The following is a 26960-nucleotide window of genomic DNA, read 5'->3' on the forward strand; positions in this document are numbered from 1 at the left end:
CCAAAGAATTTTAAGGGAGATAATCCTCAACCTTTCAATAGGGAATATTCAATAGGTGTTGAAAGTTATGATAGAGATCTATATTTATGCATAAAAATGTTAAATATTATTAAGTGAAAAAGATTACTAAAAATCATGTGTTTGAAAAATAATGTGTATTGTATGACCTTACTTTTCTTTACTGATTTTTATATGCATAGGAAAAAGTAATACATTTACAGTAAAGTGTTAAACAAGTTATCTGAGGTATTGTGCTTTTCACTTCCTATTTTCAGTTAATAGTACATATAGGTCAGCATCTCACAGAATGACTAGCAGACATGATAATGGAATTAAAAGTTTACCTTATGGCATTCATCAATAAATGCTTATCTAAGAAGGATTTTTGATGAAGTCCTTCCTCTCTGTAAACACTTTTTTCCTAGAGCCATTGTCCCCTGGCCAGCTGCTAGTACTGGAAAACTTGTCCACTCTGTGCAGCTGGCTCCAAACCACATCTTTGGCTGTGTTTTTTCTCTGTCTTCAGCTTCTGTTTTCTCTTCCAGTGTCTCCTAGCAATCTTACAGGTGCTGACACTATCATGAGCAATTAGTTCTGAACAGTGAGCACTAGATTCCCATTCTCTTGCTGGCTGTTCTTAGACCAATAACCAATCTCCAGGACCTCAAATGAAGGTGATAACTTCTTCAAGAGAGGAGACTAACTTTCTTGAGATTTGAGATTTTAGGCCTAAAACCAAATTCATTATCTTCTGTAACCACTTCCCTCACTTGAAACATTTCTTCATCTTCAGATAATAGAATGATAGGAAAGGGTGGAGACTTACAACTAGTAAGGGTATTAAGAGTTTCCCTAGTTTTATTCCCTTACTTTATTGTAGTTCAGTACAGTTCAGTTGCTCAGTCGTGTCCGACTCTTTGCAACCCCATGGATTGCAGCATGCCAGGCTTCCCTGTCCATCACCAATTCCCGGAGTTTACTTAAACTCATGTCCATTGAGTCGGTGATGTTATCCAACCATCTAATCCTCTGTCGTCCCCTTCTCTCACCTTCAATCTTTCCCAGCACCAGGGTGTTTTCAAATAAGTCAGCTCTTCGCATTAGGTGGCCAAAGTATTGGAGTTTCAGCTTCAACATCAGTCCTTCCAATGAATACCCAGGGCTGATCTCCTTTATGATGGACTGGTTGGATCTCCTTGCAGTCCAAGGGACTCTCAAGAGTCCTCTCCAACACCACAGTTCAAACGCATCAATTCTTCAGTGCTCAGCTTTCTTCACAGTCCAACTCTCACATCCATACATGACCACTGGAAAAACCATAGCTTTGACTAGATGGACCTTTGTTGGCTAAAATGTCTTTGCTTTTTAATATGCTGTCTAGGTTGGTCATAATTTTTCTTCCAAGGAGTAAGCGTCTTTTAATTTCATGGCTGAAGTCACCATCTGCAGTGATTTTGGAGCCCCCCAAAATAAAGTCTGCCACTGTTTCTCCATCTATTTGCCATGAAGTGATGGGCAAAGATGCCATGATCTTTGTTTTCTGCATGTTGAGTTTTAAGCCAACTTTTTCATTCTCCTCTTTCACTTTCATCAAGAGGACCTTTAGTTCTTCTTCACTTGCTTTATTGTAATGGATGAGCAAATACCTAGGTTCATTATCTCCTTCCTTTTCTCAGCCCTATCAATAATCCAGTCCTAACAGTTCTTTTGTAATGTCTCTCAGGTCTTTTTCATTCTTTTCATTACCACCACCCCCGAGTTTTTATTTCCTCTTGGCTTGTTTTTTTCCCCAAAGTCATCTGTTTTTCTTGCTTTCAGTCTTTCAACTTACCCTGGGAAAGCTTCCAGATTGCATATCCAAAATTAGTGTAATCACTAAGACATGTTCTCATGGAAAAAAAAAAAAATTAATGGTTTTATTGTGGTCAGAGGATATGGTCCAAAGTCCAAGGCCAACCTAAGAAACTTCCTAGAGTTTCACCCTACCTTTCATGTCCAGGGCTATCTTCCAGTTTTTCGCTATAAGTCAAAGCTCAATAAATATTCCATTGAATTCATCTCCAAACTTTCTAAATAAATCCTTTCAGCTTTGAGATATAGTCAGATTAAAAAAAAAAAAAAAGTAGCCTGGTTCTAGGCAAAAAAAGGATGGCTGTTAAAAGTTAAGATAGAGAACAAGGGTAAAATGAGGAGAACAGGGCAGAATGCATTATTTTCCTGTATCTTCAGTTCCTGCTCTGTTAAGTTTTCCACGAATACATCAGTTTTCTCTCAGTACACTGAGGGGGTAGGCATGGTTCAACCCACAGTAGAAACACAAGAAGTCAGCGACTGGGTGCTTATTTACTAAACCAAACACAACATGGCTCAGTCGGCAAAGAATCTGCCTGCAATACAGGAGACCCGAGTTCGATTCCTGGGTCGGGAAAATCCTCTGGAGAAGGAAATGGCAACCCATTCCATTGTTCTCGCCTGGAGACTCCCGTGGACAGAGGAGCCCGGCAGGCTACAGTCCATGGGATCGCAAAAGTCAGGACTTGTAGACTAAACCACCACTACCAAACAGAATAAAAAGCTTTACATTTTAGTCTCTGATCTAGGACGGTCAAAGTCACACTGCCTTGGGAAAGGTGAAAGGCAGGAGTCTGACCCACGATTCTGACTCTTTAAGGCCTTGTTTTTAAACTGAACTATATAAACGACTAGGCTAATCGAGAGAGGGCTAGGCAGACCACACGAGGCTGGGGTCAGGCGGAAAGACAAGAGGCTTCTGCACCTGAATTTAGGGGAAAGAGAGAAACCACAAAGCCCCCACAGCTGCCGCCATTTTGCGGGAGCCGAGCGGCCGGAAGTCCTGCCGCCGGCTTCTGGCGGCTCGTAGTAGGCGTGGGGAGAGGAGCGGGAGGCGGGAGGGGACGTGGGTGAGAACCAGGGGCCGCCTCTCGGCGGTCGGGGGCGGAGCGAAAGGGCGGGGCCGGGGCCCGCACAGCTCCGGGGTTCCCCTGGCTGGGGCGGGGCTTAAAGGAGGGGCGGGGCGGGGCGGCAAGGGGAGGAGTTGACCTGGTCCCAGCTTACTAAGCCCCTCACTTTCTCGGAACGTGACTGAGCTGCTGTAGCCTGACCCCGGCAGCCGGCAGCTCTCTGCTGGGAGGGCTGTGGGTGGGAAATGACGGTGATTTCCTCCCTGCTTGGTCCACCTCGAGCATCGACTCCCTTCTCCCGCGGCCCCAGGGCTGCAGACGTAGCAGGTGAGATGGGCCCCTGGGGCGCCGACCTGCGCGGTCCCATTCCTTTACGGACCCCTGGTGCCCCCGCTCTCGCTCCTCCAGTCTGAGCCGGTGAGCAGCGCCTAGGCCCGCAGTCCGCTGCCTGCGCCTGCCCGCCTCTGCCCCGCAGCGCCTGCCTTTAGGACGTGCGGTCCACCCGGGAAGACAGGCAGGGGAAGGGGCGGCCTGTCCCCTTTGGTGACAGATCTGCCATCCCCCAGTTTGAGGAGCGCCTCACTGTACGTGCATCCACCATATCGTTCTGACTCTTCCCATTATTCTGGGGGGTGGCCTCAGCGAATGCCATCCTGGGAGTTTGTGCCCAGGTACCTGGAGCGTTGCACCAAATTGTCTCCCTTATCCCTTTTAGGAGCATTTCACTTACCTTGCGATGTGACTACCATGCCCCGGGAAAGCTGAGCGTCCAACTTTTTATCCCGAACACTTCCACTGCTGCCTTCCCAGGCATTGGGTGGCAGCTGTTCTTTGGGCGGCCTGTTTGATTAGGGATTCTCTACATCCTTATCTTAGAGGGCCGAAGTCTGTCACCGCCGACAAGGCAAGAGGCAGCGCTCAGCCCTCCCCACCCTGGGTCTCTAGGGAGGACATTTGGTCCCCGGCAAGTAGGTGGGAGTGGGTGGATGGTGTGAGTGTCGATGTTGGAAAGTGCTTGAATGGTGCAACACTGTATTACGTTTTTCCCACCCGATAAAGGATATTGGGTGTTTGAGAAATAGACAGCCTAAGGTTTTAAAGCTTTCTCTTTGAAACCAGTCAGAACCCTCCTCCCGATTTTCACTTAATAGCAGTTTACAGTGTCAGTGGTTCCTCCTTGTTATCTAAATCATGAGTGACCAGAAGTGGCTAGCGTATAGCATTTGTCTGCTCCCGTCCCAGTGAGTGGTCTTTTTCTGTGACAAGCCAACTTTTTGTTCTTTAACAAGCATTGGTTTTTAAGGAGATGAAAAGACTGGATGCAATTTTTAAAAAATACTTCCATTGCTGTGGCTCCTGTTTATTTTAAAAGAATGCTTTAGGAAGTTTATTTTCTTCCTGTTGGAGAAAAAAAATTAAGATGACATAAAACTTTCTAAGTCCTTTTTGGTTATTTTGATTGCCCCTCAATTAGCAGATATTGCTTTTATGATATCAAGGAACATTAAAAGAAGCTTCATGGGAAAGGGAAGATTACTTTCCAAAGTTTTTCTCTTAATTTTTGCCTAACTGAAAGTTACACCTGGACATTGCTACAACTATTTGACCATCACCTAGAGGGAACTAAAGAACTTTCCCTTCCCTGTTGATAACTAAGATCAAACTAAATTTTTAAATTGAACTCCCCTTAGTTGTTTGGTATAAAACAAAAACTGATAACCTTATAATCTATCCCATCCCTCTGTTTTAGTTGAAGGCTCTTTAATACCAAGTATGTTTGAAGAATTGGCATAGAACAATTAATTGTATTTAATTTACTACCATTCTTGTTATTATTAGGACACACAACTCCCAGTAGCTGTTATTACCATTTCTTGAAGGTCTCCTTTGTGAAAAGCTACTATAATAAGCTGTGTATAAAATCTCCAGTCCTCACAATATCCGTCTAAGGAGATTTTTACTCTCATTTTACAGTTGAAGAAGCTGAAGTGCAGGCAGGCTTAGTTGCCCAAGGAGTTGATAAGCGATAGGCCCCAAATTGGGTTCGGGCCATTTGACTCTTCACTGAACAACTGCAAATTTACTTAAAACTGTTGATTTAAAAATTATTGGAATAAATTGACATGCAAGTGTGGTTGGTACAAATAAGGGGCAGTGAGAAGTATAAGTTAGTCCAGGCAAAGAAATATAGGGAACTTTTAAAAAATAACAGAAGACTGGAGTAGTTTATCACTTTAATCTTAGCACTACTTTTTCAAATCCACATCTCTCAGGGGCTCTGAATGTTTAACGCTTTAGTTCACTCATTTACCAGCTCCTTACTTCAGTTATGACTACCTGTATCAATCAGTAGCTTTTCCAGGATATAATCTGATGCTTATTTGGTAGACTTCAAGTATGTGTGAGTATTACAGGTTTTGTGTGTATTGACCACTCCTATCTAATCCTAGTAGGAAAATAACTTGTCCTGATCCAGATTTAAACATGTTTTTAAATGAATTCAGCTTATACTAGGGTAGCTCAGAGAAAATTATCTCATCCACACCCCCTTGGATCAGTTGTTGGTTTCTGGCCTGCCATCTGAGTCCTTAATGTTAGGTGGGTGTTTAAGAATTTAACTCTGGGCATTGTACATTTCAGGAAGCATAAGCTGTTTTACTTTTTATGTTATATAAGGTTACTTTGGATGGTTTACCCATAATAATCCCTTAGGAATTGGGAATGGTCTCTATATTAACTTCTAGTTACTAATAAAAGCTGATTAGTTACAGAGTTGTTCAAATCTAATGTGTCCCTGGCTGCAAGAAGAAAGTCTGCTAAGTATTATCATGTTAACATAAAGTTTTCCTTGCTTTAGCATTTTCTGAACATCTTTAGAATATTTTACAAGACATTTTGTGTTCTTTAACATTGTATGAACAGCTTTTAGAACATTTTAGAGCACATTTTGTGGTCTTGGGCCTGTTGCTATATATAGTAAAAAAACTTAGAATACTTAGCATTCAGAGAAAAACAAGATTCTGTCCACGAAGCAGACAGTTCCTAAGAGAGACCATTGATCCACCTAAGAGTGAAGGGTTTATACAAGAGCAGGTAATTGTTTTTGCCTCTTAATCTCCTATGTGCCTTAATCTTCAGGCACTGTGCTTGGCATTAGGAAGAAACAAAAGCATGCACAGTCCTTGCTTCTATGGCACTTAATGTCCGGTGAAGGAGACAGACATAAATCACATAGTCACTCTAATGCACAGTCTAATAAACTGAGAAAAGTGGCCTAAAGTTAAGGAACACGATTCTACTTGAGAAAGGCTCCTTGCCTGGGTATGGTGTTAGAGGAGCCTTACCTACAACAACTCCTGAATTGATTTGCATACAATTCAAAGGATGGGTAGTTGTTGTGTGGAGAATGGTAGGTGGTTAGGGAAGAGAATATTTTAGAGTGAACTGCATGTGCAAAGTCCCTGTGGCACTCAAGGGCACATTCAGTGCCGCTATGGAGCATTCAAGACAGCCAATATGTGTTTCTGGTGTAAAAGGAACTAAGACTAGGTAGGTGGGAGGCCATCATTTTTTCCTTCATTCTTTCTCTTTTATGCCACCAAAAGTTATATTTAACTTTTGTTAAGTGATTTATTTGTAGCAAATGTGTTTATAAGGACTTGATATTGAATAATATCGAGTTCCTATGAGGTAGGTCCTATTATTGCCATTTCACACATGAGGAAAGTGAGGCACAGAAGTTATTCGTTCAAAGTTAATTAGTGATATTTTATTATATTCTTTTTCCTATCCTATATTCAAGACCTTCTGCAGGCTGGAAAGGACCTTCCTGTCCATTGTGACTCCTTGATGTAGCCCTGAGAACTTCTGAAGTTTCTGGACAATTTGGCTGCAGTGGACATTCAGCAGAGACTCTGTGGGCCCCATGCTCTTATCCACCAGGCGGAGCTTGAGTCTGGATCACTGGAGAAAACCACAGGGCATCATTGCAGCTGTGATATTTGTGGATGTTATTTTACTCATATCTTTTACTGAATATAAGACATAAATATTTTGAGCTGACCCACCTTTGAGAGTCAAGAGGTTGTTGTTAGCAGACATTCCCACCCTTTTTTTTCTCTTCATTGTATTTTTCTGTGATGGTAGTTGAAAAAAATTTTGTGTATTTGGCCATTTAATAAATTTAGGTTTGCCAGTGTATCCTTGCAACTAGAATTCTTCTTGTTGATTTCACACTGAATCTTTCTTCCTTTCTTTTCAGAGCTCTGGTTGGAGTTGGAAGGTGAAAGAAAATGAATTCTTTTTCCGATATACCTGCCAAGAACTTAACCTTTGCAGTCAATATGACCAAGACTTTGTCTTCACCAGTTACACATGGATTTAATTCCACTAATGACCCACCTTCAATGTCAATAACAAGGCTTTTTCCAGCCTTACTAGAATGCTTTGGCATAGTCCTTTGTGGCTACATAGCAGGAAGGGCCAATGTTATAACATCAACACAAGCAAAAGGACTGGGAAATTTTGTCTCCAGATTTGCACTTCCAGCTTTACTATTCAAAAACATGGTCGTACTTAATTTTTCTAATGTGGATTGGTCTTTTCTATACAGTATCTTAATTGCCAAAGCTTCTGTATTTTTCGTTGTATGTATATTAACGTTACTGGTTGCCAGTCCCGATAGTCGATTTAGCAAAGCCGGACTATTTCCTATTTTTGCTACACAAAGTAATGACTTTGCATTGGGATATCCTATAGGTAAGTTATTTTTTATTTTTTAAGTTTTAATAAATTTCAGGTGTTTTAGGAGGTAATAAAATGTAAGCCTTTAACTTGAATCTTTTGACTGTGTGTTAGCGATTTATACCTCATTCTTGTATCTAAGAAATCTTTCATGTTTTTTCTTAAATATGTCTTAAGTTAGTTGGATTATATATTTTTTCAGAGTTTGAGGCACCTTCAAACATCTACTTAAAATAAATGGTCGTGTCCAAATAAACTTTGAACCCTCTAATAGTATTCTTTTTCTTCTCCACAGTCACATATGAAAGAAGTTTAATTTCCAGAAGAGATCTGGAATTTGAGATCATGATTTAAATTATGTAAAAAGCATAGGCATACACCTGTTTAAAAACAGTCATTATTAGGTGTTAGCAGTGGAAATTTATGAGGGACTTTTTCCCTTCCCTATTTTTCTTACCATTTAGAGTATATATTACTTTACATTAATGCCTGTTATTGAATTTGTTATTCAAAATATCAGTGTGCTTTTGTTGAAGTTAATTTCTTGTTTAAGAACAAAATGATGTGTTTTTTTTTTTAACCTTTCCAACTTTTCCTCCTTTAAATTTCCAGCTCTTTAAACAGCCTAATTTTATGTTTCCATGTGTATGTTTCCTAATGAAATAGTAAACATACCAACTGGGACTGTTTAGATATCTTAGAAACATATTCTGTTTTCCAAACTGCCACCAGTGTGTGTAGTGTACTTTAATAACTAGTCTTTAATATTCTTTATGTTAAAGTTTATGTTGTGCTTTGATCATTTATCATAATGTAGGGATCTGAATATTATGAATATAGTCATTCATTTTTTTCCTTCATTTATTGATAGGAGCCTGTTAGCACCAATGACCATGCTAGCTGCTGGGAATACCCTTGTGAACAAAGTTCTTGTACATATTGAATTTACATTTTAATGGGAAAATAAAAATAATATCAGGTAATTACAAGGGCCATAAAAATAAAGTAGTGTTATTTTATAAGGAGGTGCTATTTGAGGTGGGAGGTAAGATCAGTGAAGGCCTCTCTGGTGATATATCTTCTGGGCAGAAACTAAATGAAACTTAATGAAATGAACGATTGGAATCTGCCATTAACTTTCAAATTTCTTACTTTTTAACTATCCCCCCTCCAGAAAAGTATTTCACCTCTGGTGCTGAAAGGATTCTGGAGGACTATACGGTTTATCATTTTCCTCCATCTCACACTCACCAGAAATAGAGATTTACCTAAGAAATTAAATCACTCTGAGTAAAGCCGGAGATTATGAAAGAGAAAAAACTAGGCTGTTGGATAACTGAGCTGTAGTTAGAAACGAGATAGGTGTTCCTTGAAGGTTAATGCATTTTAAAATTTAGGCTGAACCAAGCATTTAAATAAAGACTTTGGAAATAAAAGAGCGAAAAGTTAATGTGTTGTCCATCTCTTCAGGAGCATTAATAATGTATGTTTGTCAAGGTATTTATGATATAAGGAAGGACTTTAGAAATGGCTAAGTATCATAGTGTTAAATAATAAATAGTGCTATATCTTAATTTAGACATGAACCATAAGTTTCATGCTGTCATAGAGGAGTAAGCCCATAATTAAATAGAAGTAATATTTGTAACTTTCCAAGAGTACTTATATACTTATCTCATTTGAGGTAGGGCAGATGTTATTATCCTCATTTTCAAATAAGGAGGCAGACTTAGAGATTTAATTGTCTTGCCCCAGGTCACACAGCTAACAGGTGACTAGATTTAAATCCTGGGTATGCTTTTATGCCACACAGTTACATAACATGCCCATCGAATCATTAGGAGGCCCAACTAGCCCTTGTAATATATTATTTTCAAATAGAATCAAAGTTTTTCTTTATCTTTACATTGTTCAAAATAATTCATAAAATGAGGAGCAGTAGCAAAAGACCTATTAGATGAGTTTATTCATTTTCATATTAAGACAGAATCTCCAAATAAAAAATATAGTCAACCATTTTCATTGCTGCTTCTCTCATGTCCCATACTAAATCAGTGAATCCAGAAATAATCATGTTTCCATCAGTGTGCTAGCCCAATTTCCCTGATGATTATACTTGGATATTTTGAGTTGTAATTTTTGTTTTTATTTTGTTGTTGTTTTTAAATCACAATATAAGAGCTCTTATAACATTAGGTTGTAGACAATAACTTTACTAGAAATCAACAGTATAGACAATAAATGTTTTCTCATGTATCTGCAGATTGGAAGATGTGGTACAGAACTGTAGGGCCATGTATTTGCTCTGATGAGAGTATTTATTATCTCTGTTCATGCCCATCTGCCTTCTGGCCATGCTTAGGGTGAACAGAGAAGACTGTCTCTAGAGAGAAGACCATTCTTTTGTTTGTTACGGCACGGCTCCCAAGAATTCCCACTCTCTTGTTCACAGATAAGCATCACAGCTTAAAGGAAATGTCCTTTTTAAGACTGCATTTGATCTGCAACATTGGTCCAATTTACAGGTTACTCTGAAGAAGTGGGATAAGTTAATGATTAAAGACAAAGGAGAGTCATGTTTCCTTTTTCTCTATGACAATTATAAAGGTCTATAAAACTGCATCAAAATGATTTATCTGTACTCAAGTGACAAAATACTACATTTCATCATTGCAGACTAAAAAAGGAAGCTTGCTATTTTAAGAAAAAAATTCTTTTCAAAGGTACTTTAAGAAATCTGAGTATGAGAAGAAGCCAGGAATCTACTGAGGTGAAATGTTGATCTCAGCAAATCAGAATGGTTCCCTGCCTCTGTCATTAAAAGATACTAATGGGGCATAGTTAAGTCCTATAATTTATTCTTCAAACAATGCTGATAGCATAAGCACCCCGACTAATCATAATTATGCTCTAGTGCTTGAGCTGTAAACAGAAAGGAAATGAAGCATTTAACTATAAGCCATTAAATAATAGAATGATCTTGTCTGGGTCTTTGTGTTATTTGCTAGGGACTGAAAACCTGCGGGAAAAAATGGGAGGCACAGTGGGTGGCTAATTTTGTCTCTTAGTTCTTCAAGGCTATATAGTAATTCCTCATAGTGGGATTCTCCCCTCCCCCAAGAGCCTTATTTTTAAGTATTAATTAGCACTTAATAGTTGATATAATGATTATAAATCTAATTTGTTAATGTGGGTCACTGAATTTCATTTTTTTCAGATTTGAAAAACTATTCAGATTGGTAGTGAATAGAGCTACCTATTTATAGATGAAGATGAAATGTTAAGTCATTATGCAAAGGAATGACAGAATGGACTGAAATTCCCATATTGAACCCTATTCTAGTAATTTAACAGGGATTTATTCCCAGTTTTTGCTTTCCCACTAGACTGTATTTCTTTTGCCTTCATATACCTGTTCAACTGACTTAAAATATCCCAATAGTAACCTGCTTTATAAATATTCAGAATATGAAAAAAGAAAAACATTGGATATAAAAAGAAATGGGTTCATGGATAACAATTAGGTATAAATTGCTATGTTACAGAATACATTTATAGTCCGTCTGAAACCTTTGACATTCACTGATATGTTAATTCCATTCAGTGAGTATTTTCAGATTTGCTTAGCGCTCTGCTGGGACTGGGGGTTATAAAATGATGCCTTCAAGGAACTCAGAATTTGTTGAGGTGGCACTGATATGAAACAAGGTACCAGAGCCATCCAGGGAAGGGGATATCCATGATATAGACTGAAGTCTTGGTGGAAGAAATGTCCTGAGACAGGCCTTAAATAGTAGGCAAGATTTGGGTAAGAAAGAAGAGACTTCAAGGTGTTGGGGGATAATGATCAGCATATAGAACTAGTAATTATGAACCTGGTGTTCATCCAGTATGACAATGATATAAATTGGCTGATGGAGGATTTGCACTAAGGTATAGTCAAAGATGAGCTGGATGAATAAGGAACCAGCTGTGGCGACTGGACGATGAATGTCAAAAGATGTTATATATGGTCTTGTGGGTGGGGAGAGCTGTGGGGAAATCTTAGTTTTCTAAATTTAAGATTTAGGTTACATTGTCAATAGCAAATAAAATGGGTGAAGGGGATGGTCAAGAAAAACCAGAGGAATATAGGTTGGTAAACGGTTGGTAGCCCAATTTTGAGATTTTCTTTTTGATGTGGATCATTTTTAAAGTCTTTGTTCAATTTGTTACAGTATTGCTTCAGCTTTATGTTTTGTTTTTTAGCCAGGAGGCATGTGGGATCTTAGCTCCCTGACCAGGAGTTGAACCCACACTCCCTGCATTGGAAGGTGAAGTCTTAACCACTAAGTCCAGTTTTGAGATTTTTAACTAGTGGGAGTAGTAGGAATTTGATTACATGTAGGAATCAAATACAAAAGATAATGCAAAAGAAGAAAGTATTTGGTGATTGGCTGCTGCTGCTGCTGCCAAGTCACTTCAGTCGTGTCCGACTCTGTGCGACCCCAGAGATGGCAGCCCACCAGGCTCCCCTGTCCCTGGGATTCACCAGGCAAGAAAACTGGAGTGGGTTGCCATTTCCTTCTCCAATGTGCTAGACCTAGATAATAGACTGTTGCTCATATTTGCTTTGACCTTTAAAACAACCTGAAGTCCATTATATGATGGTGATTAACTGCTACTATACCAGGAAAGTACATTTCTGGGTTTTTTTTTTTCTTAAAAAGCATTAACTTAAGGGACTTTGTGTGCTTTTACATTCTCAGAGGAAGAACCTTATGAATTTTATTTTGGCTACTTGGGGGAAATTCTTAAGCTCAGATCGAAAACACAAGCCTTTTCTAAAATATACTCTATTTTAAAAATTGAGGGGTGGGGTGGGAAGGTTTCTCTTTGAGTTAGACTATCTAATCAAAACTATAGCTAACTAGAAATAGTTATCAAAAGTACTGCTTTTATTTTTTTTTTAAACTTAAAAGGTGAAACTTTAGAAACATGAAAGAAAACCACTGAGTTATAGAGCTAGTATATCTAATTTGGAAATCAGTGGAAAGAATTTGTGAAATTTTAGGTAATCAAATGTGTTTTAACTACTGCATTTCAGAGGTATTAGAGACCTCTGTATGTGCTTCGCTGAGAAAAGGGGAATTGAGTCTTATAAAAAGTAGGTTTTAGCTAACGAGAACAGGATCTTCTAAAGGTTATATAATCCAGTTACATAATTAATGGGACATGCACTTGACATTAACTGAACTCATGTATCCTGAGTATGTAAACAAATATATTTTCCTACCTTGTCACTTTATCTTAATGTAAATTGAGAAGCCTAATCTTTTACATTTTTTCACATGATTGCCTCTCTTATGAAGCAAGTGATTGTGAGTGATTGTGGCTGTTCTCTTTTTTATCTCTCTCATCTTGAAAATCATTTATGAGTCAACCTTTTTATATATTAGGTTGAATAATTTCAGAACTCATTGCCAAAAACTGTGCCTAGAGATCAGTTTGCTAGCTGCAAGGCTTTAAGTTGTGCTGATCAAGCCAAGACCAGGCCACCAACCCTCACGTGAATCAAGGAGACTCATCTTATACGGTGGTTAGATTCTAAAGTCATCATGTACAATTGAACCCCTGAGAAATCCCTCAAATCACCCACAAAATACAGCACACGTATTCCATGTATATTGTACCATTTTTCTTAAGTCTAAAAGCCAGATTCTTTCTCAAGCGTTGTTCTTCAGTGAATATGTAATTAGTTTGTGCTTGAGGACATGCTGTATGAAAAAGAAAATTGAAGCTTTTGTTTTCCTAAGAAAGCGTAGTTGAATTTGCCATTAGTTAAATGTACATTAACATGACTTTACTGTCTCCCCCTTCGAAACGTTTCTTGGGTCCACTTTACCATCTGTAATTCTTCAGCAGCTTCACGGGGCTTCCTTCCTGAAGGTGTTCCTTCCTCTCCAGTGTAGGCTGTTCATTTCCTCATCACTTTCATACCACGTGCACAGTGGGTGGGCAGGACTGGCATCCTCAGCCACTGTGTATACAGCATTCTCTGCTCTTCGGTACACACTGCTTCTTTGAGGTCCCTGCTGCCTGCTAGACCACCCATCCTCATTGTTGCCACTCCTCATTCACTGAAGACTTAATAGCTGGCTCTCTGTCGTCACCTCTACTCCCAAGTTTTGCCATTATCTTGTTTGACATTAGTATCCATGTGAGCTACCCACCAAGCTCTTTGCTCTCTCAGTTCCTTGACCTCCTCACCTTCAATGATGTTTTCCTCTACTGCATTTTAGCTGCCAACTCCCATAGCCACATCCTGGACCTAGCCATCTGGGAAACACTAAATTCAGTAGCTCACTATCCGACCTGCTGTGATCTCCTAAATTTCCAACTATACCTACTTGGATTCCACAGGAACCTCCAGTCTCTGGCCCCTCTGCTTTTTATCTGTTAGCCATGTCCTGTCTTCACTGCTTTTCCTGTATAGCTTGGACTCCATCACATCAGTCCTCATTTTTCAGTCCGTTGTCTCCTCTGTCCTCCATTTCTCCATTTCTCTCCTCTGCCCTCTGATTTCTGCCTCATCACGTCAATGAAACTTCCCTCTCAAGAGAACCAACAACCACCTTGGTGCTATGACTACTTAAACATTTGGTTAGTAGACTTTAACTTTAAATTGTTTTAAGACCTGTACAATTCTGCCCCTTTCTTGAGACTAGTCTTAGCCTCTACACAGTAAAAATTAGTTTAACTAAAAAATTTTAAAAGTTGATTATTGCCTTATAAACTATGTCATTTAATATAGTGTGTTTTTCTTCCTTTTCAGCTTTACTAAAATATATTTTTCCAAAACTAAGCTAATGAAGTCATTCTACACTATTTAGGTTAATGTACAATATGTTATAATTAAGCAAGGAACATATTATATACATAATTTATTAATATATTTCTGTGGTGATCATTTTTTAATCAATTTTAATTTGCATTTTGCAGTTGAAGCTTTATATCAAACAACATACCCAGAATATCTCCAGTACATTTACTTAGTGGCACCAATATCTCTGATGATGTTAAACCCTATAGGATTTATCTTCTGTGAAATTCAGAAATGGAAAGACACTCAGAATGCTTCTCAAAACAAAGTGAAAATTTTGGGACTTGGACTTTTGCGTGTGTTACAGAACCCAATAGTATTTATGGTCTTCATTGGCATTGCCTTCAATTTTATTCTTGATCAAAAGGTGCCTGAATATATGGAAAATTTTCTTGATGGACTTGCAAATTCTTTTTCTGGATCAGCTCTATTTTATCTTGGTCTTACAATGGTAGGAAAAATAAAGAAACTGAAGAAGTCAGCATTTGTTGTACTCATTCTTCTCATCACAGCTAAACTGTAAGTTTCACTTATTTACTTGGGGATTATACTTTGTGAAAGCTTTATTTAGCCAATTTGTTGGGATTTTCTCCTTTAAATAGTTCGATAGTAGTAGTCCCTCCTAATTGAATGGTTTTAAAGGAAAATGTGATATTGGTGATTGTGGAAAGTCATTTCTGTGCAGGTGGTTTTTTCTATTTTACTGTTAAAGAATAAAGACTATGGTTTCCCTTCAGCTTTTATGTAATGTTCCCTAATACCTTCCAAGGTCCTAGTTTGATCATAGTTTTAAGGGAATTTTGCAGGATTTCTGAGTATTCTAAATCTATTAAAATCCTATTGGCTATGAAAGTGAAGTTACTCAGTCATATCTGACTCTTTGTGAACCCATGGACTGTAGCCTACCAGGTTCCTCTGTCCATGGGATTTTCCAGGCAAGAATACTGGAGTGGGTTGCCATTTCCTTCTCCAGAGCAGATGATAAAAAGACCAAGTAGCTGAACATGAGGATCTGAACACAGGGATTTGGCTATGAGGAAAGCAATAATTTTGAACATACAAATTTATTTCATGAACTTAGGGGAAATATTCTAAAATTCTGAAGGTGGTTAAATTTTCTAAATATGGATAAGTCAGTAGTAGTGATTATTATCAACCATCTGATCCTAACCTGCAAATGAAAAGTTCTTAGCTCCTTAGTTAATAGTTCTTCAGCCTCTTTAGCTCTTTAGCCATGGAGTTATACTTCCTGGTGTAGGTGACATAATTTTACTATGAGATGATCCCAAGGCACTTGGGGCATATTTAACTATTGAATTTAGCTCCTCTGTAGACAAATTCATGAGAACTGTGCAATATGAAATAGTATCTATATTTTCAAAATAATAAAGATGAATATAAATTCTGAAGATTATTTATAGTGGTTTTATGTTCTTGGAAATAAAGTAATATTTAGTTTTGCCACAATAGTAAATACAGTTCTGACAATGACACTGATTACCAACCATTACTTATAAATATTTAAATATTCTCATTAAAAATTTTTTTCTGGTTCTATGATTCCTATTACATAATTTTGTCTTCTTTTAATTATAAAAATACATAAAAGTGGTTCTTGACTCCATCTGAGAGCATCTCTGTATGTCCTGCTGTGACAATATTAACGTTGGTTTTGTTCTTTTTAAAGGAAAGCTCCTTTAATTCACTACTTTTGATATGCTCTTTCTATGGAATCCTGGAGGATTTGTTTCATAATTGACTCTTCACCAGATTTGGATTTAACTAGCTTCTGCTCTACCTCAGTTATTATAGTTCCCTTTGCTAAATCTTTTTTCTTTACAAAGATAAAAAACTAATTGTAAGATACCTATTTCTCTACTGCCTTTTAGAATCTACTTAGTAGCATTGTTATTACCTGAAGCATTTAAAACCCTGATCATAATAAGGGTCAGCTGGGTTTTTTCCCCCAAAAAAATGTTTAGTAATTTTCTTTTAAACAAGTTTACTCAGCTTGTGAGTCTTTTTTTTTTTTTAACATTGCGATGAACTAATATGGAAAGCAAGTAACAGCAGTATAATTGCAACGCTTTACCAATTTTTTGCAAGAAAATTATTCATAGAACACACAAAAAATCTGAGTTTCTTTTCCTCCTAATTCCTGATATTTAAAGACTATTGTTTTACTTTAAGTAGCTCCAAGTTGAATATTTGATTCTTTCAATAAAATGATACCTTCTGGGCAGAAGAAGAATAACCTAATGCCAAATTCACTAGAGCAATTTATTACTTGGGGACCAGCATGCTTCGATATCAAGCAATGATGTATTTCTTGTTTCTTCAGCCTGGTGCTGCCACTTCTATGCAGAGAAATGGTGGAACTCTTGGACAAGGACGACAGTGTAGTAAACCACACAAGTTTGTCAAATTACGCGTTTTTGTATGGTGTCTTTCCTGTAGCACCAGGAGTGGCTATCTTTGCAACACAGTTCAACATGGAAGTAGAGATTGTATGTATCTATTACTTGCTAAGTTTGATTGTTTGGTTAGTAGAAAAATGAATTTTTGAAACCCAGAAATCTATATTCTTGTATGAGAATTTGTTATCTGGAAACTGCCTCATTGTAAATAAAGAGGCATCATGTAACAATAGAGTTATTTAATCTGGGATCTTTATTCAGCCCTGAATTTTTTCATTCATCTTTTTAGTTTCAAGTATTTTAATGCTATAATTATAGTTAAGCCTGAAGGCTATTTATAGAAGGGTAATTTTTGAAATGTGAGAGAGAAAATCTGTTTTATTCATCGATAATCCAGCCACCAGATGCAAAATACCACATAATCAACTGCAATAAACAGTTAAGTTGGTTAACACCAACTAGCGTCCAGTGTGTTATCCACAGCATTAGAGTGGATGTTTTTGAAAACAACATGAAGGAACTAAATTGTTCACTTAAGTTCCATTAGTTCCATTATTTAATCGGTGGAATGTTTGCATGGTAATTTTTCTGTTTTTGAAATTGCTTTTATTGCCCTATAGTTTATCAAATAGTATGGAAAGAAACTGGTCATCAGTTTAAGTAGATCATTCATATGGTTTACTTTCCAGAACCTAGAAGATAACCATCAGCTGTGGGATTTCTAGCATTTGTTATATGCAGATATAAATTGAGCATGAATTACAAGAGGAGCCAAAGGAACTTAACTATGTTTCTTTAAGAACACTCAGAGAAGGGGAATATGCTATTAGATAACATGTTGGGTTCTGTGATGTCTTTTTACTGACTCTCGCTTTTATTTTAGAATGCCTTGGTGTGCTATGGCTAAAGTTTATGTGAATTGTTTGAGTCTGTGACTCTTCCTCAGTTTGATTTCATTTTGGCAGATAACCTCAGGGATGGTAATAAGCACGTTTGTGTCTGCACCGATCATGTACGTTTCTGCCTGGTTACTGACTTTTCCCACCATGGACCCTAAGCCACTGGCATATGCCATCCAGAATGTTAGTTTTGATATAAGTATTATCAGCCTGGTCTCCTTGGTAAGTATGATTCAGTATAAAAATGAATGAAAATCACAGAGTGAATCTGAAAATAGCTTGGTAATAGAAAGTTATGGAATAAAAACCTAATTTCTTGTACAATAGAGAAAACCGAAGCCTGCCCATAAAATGTAGTATTAGCCTTCTGAGTTTTGCCTTTCCATTTGGGAGGTAGAATTGTATAACAGACAAGGCATGAGATTTAGTCAGACTTGGATTTGACTCCTGGTGCTGTCACAAACTGGGGTTTCCTGGGTGGCTCAATGGTAAAGAACCCACCTGCCAATGCAGGAGACATAAGAGACACGAGTTCGATCCCTGGGTCGGGAAGATCCCCTGGAGGAGGGCATGGCAACCCACTCCAGTATTCCTGCCTGGAGAATCCCCATGGACAGAGGAGCCTGGTGGGTTACAGTCCATAGGGTCACAGAGAGTCAGAGATTATTGAAGCAACTTAGCATGCACGTATGCACCTATCACAGACTAGCTGTATTTCTCTGTGGAGTAAACTTAACTGCTCTAAGGTTCAGTTTTCTCATCTATAAAATAGAGATAATAACTTCACCTATTTCCATGGTTTGTTTTAAGGATTACATGAGACAATATATATAAAAAGCATTCTGCAAATGGTGAATCACTATACAGATACTAGCTATCGTAGAACTGTGTTTTTGTCAGGGACCTTTGGGATTAAGACCAAACACCCATTTAATGTTAATGAAACTTTTGAATATATCTAGCCCATATTAAATACTTATACATTTGGCAACTAGAGTATCTTGTAGATTGAGTGCCTATTGAATTCAAATAGTATTCTGGCTTAAAAAAAGAGAATATTTGCTGTCAAAGGAGATAAGGATGAATATATACATTGGCAACAAATACACATGTGATTAATATAGTTTTTAAGAAATTTTGCTTCTGTTACATATTCTTAAAATCTATGCCCACTGATAAGAAGGCAGTTTGGTGGAGGGGGGAGAGACAACATAACTTTTGATTGACAACGTGGTGAGAAGAAAGAAGGAAATCAAATAACATATTTAGGTAACTATTATGTATCCTTCTAAATGTAAAGAATGCAGGAAAATTCATCTTAAGGAGGGTGACATGTATTGTTGGAAGTAAGATAGCCTGGAATTTAGATACCTCATGAGCCAATATGGTGGAATCAAAAAGGGAAAACTTACGGTAGTGCATTATAACTGCATCTCCCACTAATCTCTTTTTCTGAATAGTTGGCTGTGAACCTATGTCCCATCCCAGCCACCAAAGGTAGGGAAAGTTGGAACATGGCCCTGGTCAAGGCATTCTCCCCATGCTTTTTATTTTACTTTGGATATTAGTTTACCTTAATACCCTTATGGGAACTAAGGTTAAAATAAATAAAATATTGCTGTTCCTTTTTGAACCAGGATAAAAGAATTCTTTAAAGAGTCTAATAAGTAATTAGTAATTAAAAATAAAAATTAGTAATTAATAAGTAGTTATAAAGATTAAGAAACCTGAATAACTTTTGAAACTCTCTCTTTAAGATCTGGTCTTTGGCTATTCTTCTTTTGAGCAAGAAATATAAACAGCTTCCTCATATGCTTACAACTAATTTACTCATCGCTCAGGTTAGTAAACCTACAGATAATTAAAGCTATGTTTTTCCAAAAAAAAAAAAAAGCTATGTTTTTCTCATTGATTATATGCAAACAGCTGACTCATTGGAAAAGACCCTGATGCTGGGAAGGATTGAGGGCAGGAGCAGAAGGGGACGACAGAGGGTGAGATGGCTGGATGGCATCACCGACTCGATGGACGTGGGTTTGGGTGGATTCTGGGAGTTGGTGATGGACAGGGAGGCCTGGCGTGCTGCGATTCATGGGGTCGCAAAGAGTCGAACACGACTGAGCGACTGAACTGATATTTCTATAGAGGAGAAAATTTCTTCGTTGGGTTTTTCCAGTTATAAAATCAAAGTGTTTTTTACCAAATGCAATCAGTTGTTGCAATTTGATCATAATTAATTTATTCCTAATTTATTAAATATTGCATTGGATCTTGCATTATATAAAGTTGAAGCTAATACAGTTGGCCCTCCATATCCATAGGTTTCACATGCTCAGAATCAACCAACCACAGATTGAAAATATTCAGAAAAAAAATTTCCAGAAAGTTCCAAAAAAGCAAAACTTGAATTTACCATATGCCGACAACTATTTACATAGCATTAACATTGTATTCAGTATTATAAGTAATCTGTAGATGATTTAAAGTGTACAGAAACTCATGGAACTCAAACAGGGGCTATGTAACAACCCTCTTTGAGGTGGAATGGGGAGGGAGTTGGGAGGGAGGTTCAAGAGGGAGGGGACATATGTATACCTATGGCTGATTCATGTTGATATTTGGCAGAAAACAACAAAATTCTGTGAAGCAATTATCCTTCAATTAAAAAAATATTTTTTTAAGTATACAGGAAGATGTACATAGGTTGTATGCAAATACTATAGAATTTTGTATAAGGAACTTGAGTATCCTTGGATTTTGGTATCTATCTGTCAGGGGATAAGGACGGGTCCTAGAACCAATTCTCTGTGGATACTAAAAGACAACTGTAATGACAGTTGGTGATAACTTTGCATTTTTTAATAGAAGTAATTGAATTATTAAAAATTTACCTCTCATTACTTTTCTAGCTAAATCTTTGCATGTCTCAAATTATACTGGAAAGAAGTTTAGCATTTTCTATGTAAACCTTTACTAAATATAAGCTTAGGATTTAGAATCTTGTCATTATCTGTTTCAATTAAATATGTACATTGTTAAAGGTGCTGTATAAAAAGGTTTTTAATCATAAAACTTACTGTTTTAGTATAACTAAGATGCAATAGTTAATTGCTCAGCAATAATTTTAAATGAATAATTACAGTTGCTGTGAATAAAACACATGAGTATGAGTCATGTGAGTATGACTGATTTCGGGTTTTTTTTTATCATTTTTTTCTTCAGTCTATCGTCTGTGCTGGAATGATGATATGGAATTTTGTTAAAGAAAAAAATTTTGTTGGACAAATTCTGGTGTTTGTCTTATTGTACAGCTCCCTCTATAGCACCTACCTGTGGACAGGTAAGTTGGATCATGAAGAGAAATTTAGGGTCGCCCTCCCCTCCATCGCTTGAGGTTCCAGCTTCTAGTGATCTATTTTAAGTCCAGTGGTACAGGATGAGGGAACCTGCTCAGGCAGTTGTACTCGCTAACTAGGCAGTCTGCAAAGCTGAGTTCTGTTTCGTGATCACTCTTTTTTCTACCTGGGCTCAGATGGTTTCCAGTCACATGTCCTTGTCCTCAGGGCCTTGGGTTCTAGGCCACAGTCCCCAGAGCTCCCCTTTGAGCCATTGAGGGTGCAAGCACTGGAAGCAGGCAGAGAGAGAAGCTATGGGCAGAGGGGGATGAGGATGTGAGGTGTGTACCAGAGGGCGCTTAGAACCCAGCTGAACTGAATGAACAATAATTTTCATTCTGCCCTAAGCAAATGACTTAACTTGAGGTCTCAGTTTCCTTATGTGTAAGCACCTTACAGGGTTATTTTAAGAACTAAATTAAATATGGATGTTTATGCCTGGTACGTGGTAGGCGCTCAACAAATTTAATTGTATTTTAAGTAGAGGGAAGAGCAGTAGTATAAGAACAAGAAAAACAAGTGATTAAAAGGGTATGGAAATAGAAGAATAGTCAGTAAGAAAAAACTATTTTTCATTTCAACTGGCTCCAAAAAGGATGTTCAGAATGTTTTAGCACATTGCTCATTTGAAGGAAAACATTAATTTGGGTGCACGCATTCTGGTATGTTTATGAATCAGTCAGTCTGGCTGATTTGTAGTCGTACCACAAATGCAAACCTGTAAAATGGCACATAAAAGGGAATTGTAGAATTGTTGCGCTAGTTATAGCCACTGTTAGGAGGCAGGGGAAGTGGCTGGAGGGAATAGGCCTTTGATTTCATGCCTTCAGGATCAAAAGCAGGACCCATCTAAGTCAACAGCTTTTTGAAGTGAAGCAACAATGCGGTGAGAAATTACAAAATGAATTCAGTGCACACAGGAGGTTTGTAGTTTTTTAAAGGCAAGTACACCTTGCATGGTGTGAGGGTTTTCATGAGGTGTCAAGTTAAAAGAGCCTAGAGATTATTTCCAAATACAGAAGAAACAACTTGGTCTCTAATACTTAGGTTTATTAAGGTTAAATTTATAATGAGAATAAGAGAGCAGTAAAGAGCTCAGTTTATCAAAAAGCCCCAAGTTTCTCTGAAATTCTCTTCAAGCATGAATACCAAAATCTCCAAAGAAACTGTTCTGAATTTCCTGACCCCAATGAAGGTGCCCTTTAACCTTAAGATTATTATAACAGAATTTTGAATCTAAAAGGTCATTTTAAATCATTTGGTTCAGCCATTTTCAGTTATACTCATTTGCAAACCACCCTCATGAATTTTCCCATATCTGCATACCACGTGTCCTTTCTTTCCCCCTTAAAATTAACTTATTTTTTTAACTTTAATATTACAAATTTAGCCTTATCTCGGTAAAATCCCAGGTTTTATGTATCAGTTAAAATTTTTTCAAGCACGTGTTAAACACATAATTAGTAAAAAAAAAAAAAAAAAAGTTCATCTTTGTGCCACCTACAGTCTTCTTGCTTTTGGGAACACCAGTCTAGTTAAATCTTTCATTTTGCAAGTGAGGAAAATAAGACTCGAAGAGTTTAGCTGATTGAGGCACGAGCTCTCACAGCTTCGTCAGTGAGACATCCAGGCCTAGACTGAGCCTTCTGTTCATTTGTCAATATTTTCACAAGGCAGGAATAAAATGACAAACATTAGAATTTTCAGGAGTCCCCTCACTATTGTAACACAGTTGGCACTCCTTTGTGATTGGTTGCTTGTTTCCCTGGCACCTTAAACCTGAAACAATAGAGGGTACAAATGCCTTGGGAGGAGCACTGGTATGATAGTATCTCTTGAACTTGAGAACTGAGTGGGTTCCGTATAAAGAAAAACAATTCTCAGGGAGCTCAGTGTTAATTCGTATTATGGATAGCACAGTGTTATTTAATCTGTATAATCTTAAATCTAGATATAAATTCCTTGTTGTTCGGTTGCTAAGTCGTGTCCAACTCTTTGTTACCCCATGAACCCCAGCACTCCAGACTTCCCTGTTCTTCACTATCTCCCAGAGTTTGCTCAAACTCATGTCCATTGAGTCAGTGATGCCATCCAACCATTTTATCCTCTGTTACCCCCTTCTCCTCCTGCCCTCAATCTTTCCCAACATCAGGGTCTTTTCCAGTGAGTCAGCTCTTTGCATCAGCTGGTTGGACATTATATACAGCTAATATACAATTTTAAAACCAATGCAAATTCATTAGATTTAAACAAAAATACAAGCTCAGTAAGTAGTTAGCAACATTAACTGACATGACAAAGGATCTTATTTTGCTAATCTGAATCACAGCTTGAACTCACTTCTCTGATAGGGTTTTTTGTTTTTTTTTGGTTTTTTTTTTTTGACCTACCTTTACTTTGATGTGTGGGCTTATGAGCTGGTTATCTCACCGCTTTTCCCTCTTCAGACTACCACAGAACATTAACTTGAACTGTGTTGTGGTATCATTTGGCCTTCACTTGCCTCAAACTTAATATAAAACCAGATATAAACCCTGAAATAATGAGACTGTGCTTTGGTTATAAGATGGTCACCACTGCAAATAAAGCAAAAAGAGATCATATTTCTCATAGAAACTTCCAGATCCCTAGGAGATCCAACCAGTTCATTCTGAAGGAGATCAGCCCTGGGATTTCTTTGGAAGGAATGATGCTAAAGCTGAAACTCCAGTACTTTGGCCACCTCATGCGAAGAGTTGACTCATTGGAAAAGACTCTGATGCTGGGAGGGATTGGGGGCAGGAGGAGAAAGGGACGACAGAGGATGAGATGGCTGGATGGCATCACTGGCTTGATGGATGTGAGTCTGAGCGAACTCCGGGAGTTGATGATGGACAGGGAGGCCTGGTGTGCTGCGATTCATGGGGTCACAAAGAGTAGGACACGACTGAGCGACTCAGCTGAACTGAACTGAACTGAACGGGTCAACAGACAAGTTTTAGAACACTGAACGGAGCTGAAGGACTTAACCTTCTGTCAGAAGACTGGGTTTCTAGTCTTGCTCTGCCCTCTGCTGGCTGTGTGGCTTGGGCAAACCCTTGTTTACACAGCTATAAAATGAAGGAATTAATTTCAGACAGTGGTCCCTTCCAGCCCTAAAGTTCGAAGCTTCTATAGCTGTATAAAATTTATAAAATAAGATGTTACTTCTATAAATAATTGGGTATAAAGTATAAGGAAAGCTCATGAAATATTTGTTTTAAAATATCTGTCCAAACGTTTAAAACATTTGTTTCTGTATTAAGTTTATATTAAGGCCCATCATTTAGACTTGGTGAATTTTCCAAAAACAAACCTTTGTGAGAATTACCTATACGTTCTTAGCAACAGCAGAACAGGGGTGTTTTTATTTTTAGAATTGTTCTGTATCCAGTTAAAAAAAATTTTTTTTTCCACAAATATACTTCGATTCCAAACTCATGAATCAAAAGAACAAAATGATTTGGGCGTTTTGAAAAAGTCCTCATGTATAAAACAAGAAGATTTTAGTAAAGAAGCAATGTAGGAGGGAAAACAAATGATTTTGAATTAAGAAAACTTGTTTCAAAATATTGGGAAAAGTATTTATTTAGAAAGAATAAATTCTAGGGCAAGAACTACAGACTAGTATTGAAATAAGCTTGGTTAAAGTTCCATGAAGTCTGATCAACATCAAGAGTAATCACCTATCTTTTAATCTCTATTTCTTATTCTTAGGCCTTCTAGCAATTTCTTTATTTCTTTTGAAAAAGAGAGAAAGGGTACAAATTCCTGTTGGAATCATCATAATATCTGGCTGGGGGTAAGTTGGTAGCTTTCTGTTTGCTTACCTGTTCTCACATACACAGTTACTATTCATCTCTCTCTCTCTGTCTTTCTCTCTAAACTCTCATTATTATAGGATTCCTGCTCTCCTTGTTGGTGTTCTTTTGGTAACTGGAAAACATAATGGAGAAAGCATTGACTCAGCCTTCTTTTATGGAAAAGAGCAGGTGAGAAGAGTTTATTGACAGTTCTGTTCTTGAGAATGTCTCTTTTTAGCTGCTTAATGTGTTTTGCTATACTTACATTGAAATTAATTTTGAAAATTTATTCCAACTTATTGCTTATCACACTGGTGATCCTATGTCACTTTGTTAACTTACACCTCAAAATGTGATAAATATTTTTACATGTCTATAAAAAAGAAAATGAAATTAAAAAACAAAAATGATTTTACATACCTAAGCCTGTTTTGGGGCTTCACTGGTGGCTCAGATAGTAAAGAATCTCCCTGCAATGCAGGAGACCTAGGTTCGATCCCTGGGTCAGAAAGATTCCCCTGGAGTAGGGAATGGCAACCCACTCCAGTATTCTTGCCTGGAGAATTCCATGGACATTGGAACCTGATGGGCTACAGTCCATGGACTCACAAAGAATCAGACATGACTGAGCAACTAACACATATGTCTTTTTAAGCTGAAGATTATAAGTATTAGCTGTAATTACTTATCTTAGTGTTATCACCATATAAGGTCTCTAGTTAAAGTACACTTGAGCTATGTGTTACAGCAAACAAAAACTCTGATGTGAAGAAAAAGTCTATAAGTGCTCAGACAGTAAAGAATCTCCCTGCAGTGCGGGAGACCCAGGTTTGATCCCTAGGTCAGGAAGATCCCCTGGAGAAGAGAATGGCTACCCACTCTAGTATTCTTGCTGGAAGAATTTCACGGACAGAGGAGCCTGGCAGGCTGCAGTTCGTGGGATCACAAAGAGTCAAACACAACTGAGCAACTGTCACTTTGACTTACTTTAGATTACTAGTAAACAAGGACATGATACATAATGAAAAGAACAGCTAGACATCGCATTTGATTAGAGACAAACCCTAATTTCTCTGTAAGTACTTTACATTCCTTCCATACTCTTCCTCTTTTTTAAGAACCACTGTTATAGAGCATTTATAGCTACTGAGATAATGCATTTTCCACCAAAAAAAGTGCCCTTAAGTCATCTACTAAGATTATCAAGCTGGGATTGTGAAAAGTGGCCTAACGTCTCTCTGCAACATTGACAGATGATCATCACAGCAGTTACCCTGTTCTGCAGCATTGTGATAGCTGGCATATCACTCATGTGTATGAACCGCACCTCCCAAGCAGGACGCTATGAAGGTTTCGACCAGTCTCAGAACCGCAAAGCAGCAGAGCCAGGAAACACTGCTTTCGAGGACAGTCCAGTGCCAGTAAATGAACCCGAATCTTTTACAAGTTCTGTCCCAGAAACAAGTATGATCTTTAAATATAAAGAAACTTTTATATGCCTATATAGCATGTACTCTAAATGTTTTGTGTAAGGGAACTTCCTTGAATTATCTTCAATATCACAAGTATTTGTAAAATGGGGAACTTGAATCATAGTCGATAATAGAAAGAGCTTACAAGTTCATTTATTAGATTCTTGTTTATAAATCTTTTATGAGGATAATCTTCTGTGAGAATAAGTCTAATCCTCAGACTTCTTTGGGCCTGAGAGTTTAGAGAAGAGTAACAACTTCGGGAAGGCTCTTTCTAGGAAACAAAACATCTATGTTTATTAACAACAATGCATCAAGTAAGCACCATCAATAAAATGAACTAAAGAGGCTTAATTGAAGCAGGGCTAATGGTAAAAGTTAGGAGTTGGCATACTGCAGTCTGCCACCTGTTTATGGCCCCAAACCTAAG

The 26960-nt window shown here is 37.8% G+C and overlaps 1 protein-coding gene and 1 long non-coding RNA gene across 6 annotated transcripts in view; one reads left to right on the forward strand and one right to left on the reverse strand.

Moving 5' to 3' along the window:
- The window catches only part of LOC133258445 (uncharacterized), an 89757-nt gene extending 85609 nt beyond the window's left edge, over window positions 1-4148 (reverse strand). For both annotated transcript variants that reach the window (XR_009740025.1, XR_009740029.1), the window contains exon 1: window positions 3652-4148. This is a non-coding gene — a long non-coding RNA (uncharacterized LOC133258445). The remainder of the gene's footprint in view (window positions 1-3651) is intronic.
- The window catches only part of GPR155 (G protein-coupled receptor 155), a 40267-nt gene continuing 16358 nt past the window's right edge, over window positions 3052-26960 (forward strand). For 2 of the 4 annotated variants that reach the window (XM_061434951.1, XM_061434967.1), the window contains exons 1-10: window positions 3052-3248; window positions 6724-7679; window positions 14646-15045; window positions 16868-17033; window positions 17909-18064; window positions 19600-19683; window positions 21065-21182; window positions 24973-25057; window positions 25157-25247; window positions 26312-26522. In XM_061434951.1, coding sequence (XP_061290935.1) covers window positions 7214-7679; window positions 14646-15045; window positions 16868-17033; window positions 17909-18064; window positions 19600-19683; window positions 21065-21182; window positions 24973-25057; window positions 25157-25247; window positions 26312-26522 — 1777 coding nt within the window. In that variant the 5' untranslated portion in view covers window positions 3052-3248; window positions 6724-7213. The other 2 variants (XM_061434957.1, XM_061434973.1) reach the window with 2 other exon arrangements.

This window comes from Bos javanicus, chromosome 2 (genome assembly GCF_032452875.1).
Source record: "Bos javanicus breed banteng chromosome 2, ARS-OSU_banteng_1.0, whole genome shotgun sequence".
Classification (NCBI taxonomy): Eukaryota; Metazoa; Chordata; class Mammalia; order Artiodactyla; family Bovidae; genus Bos; species Bos javanicus.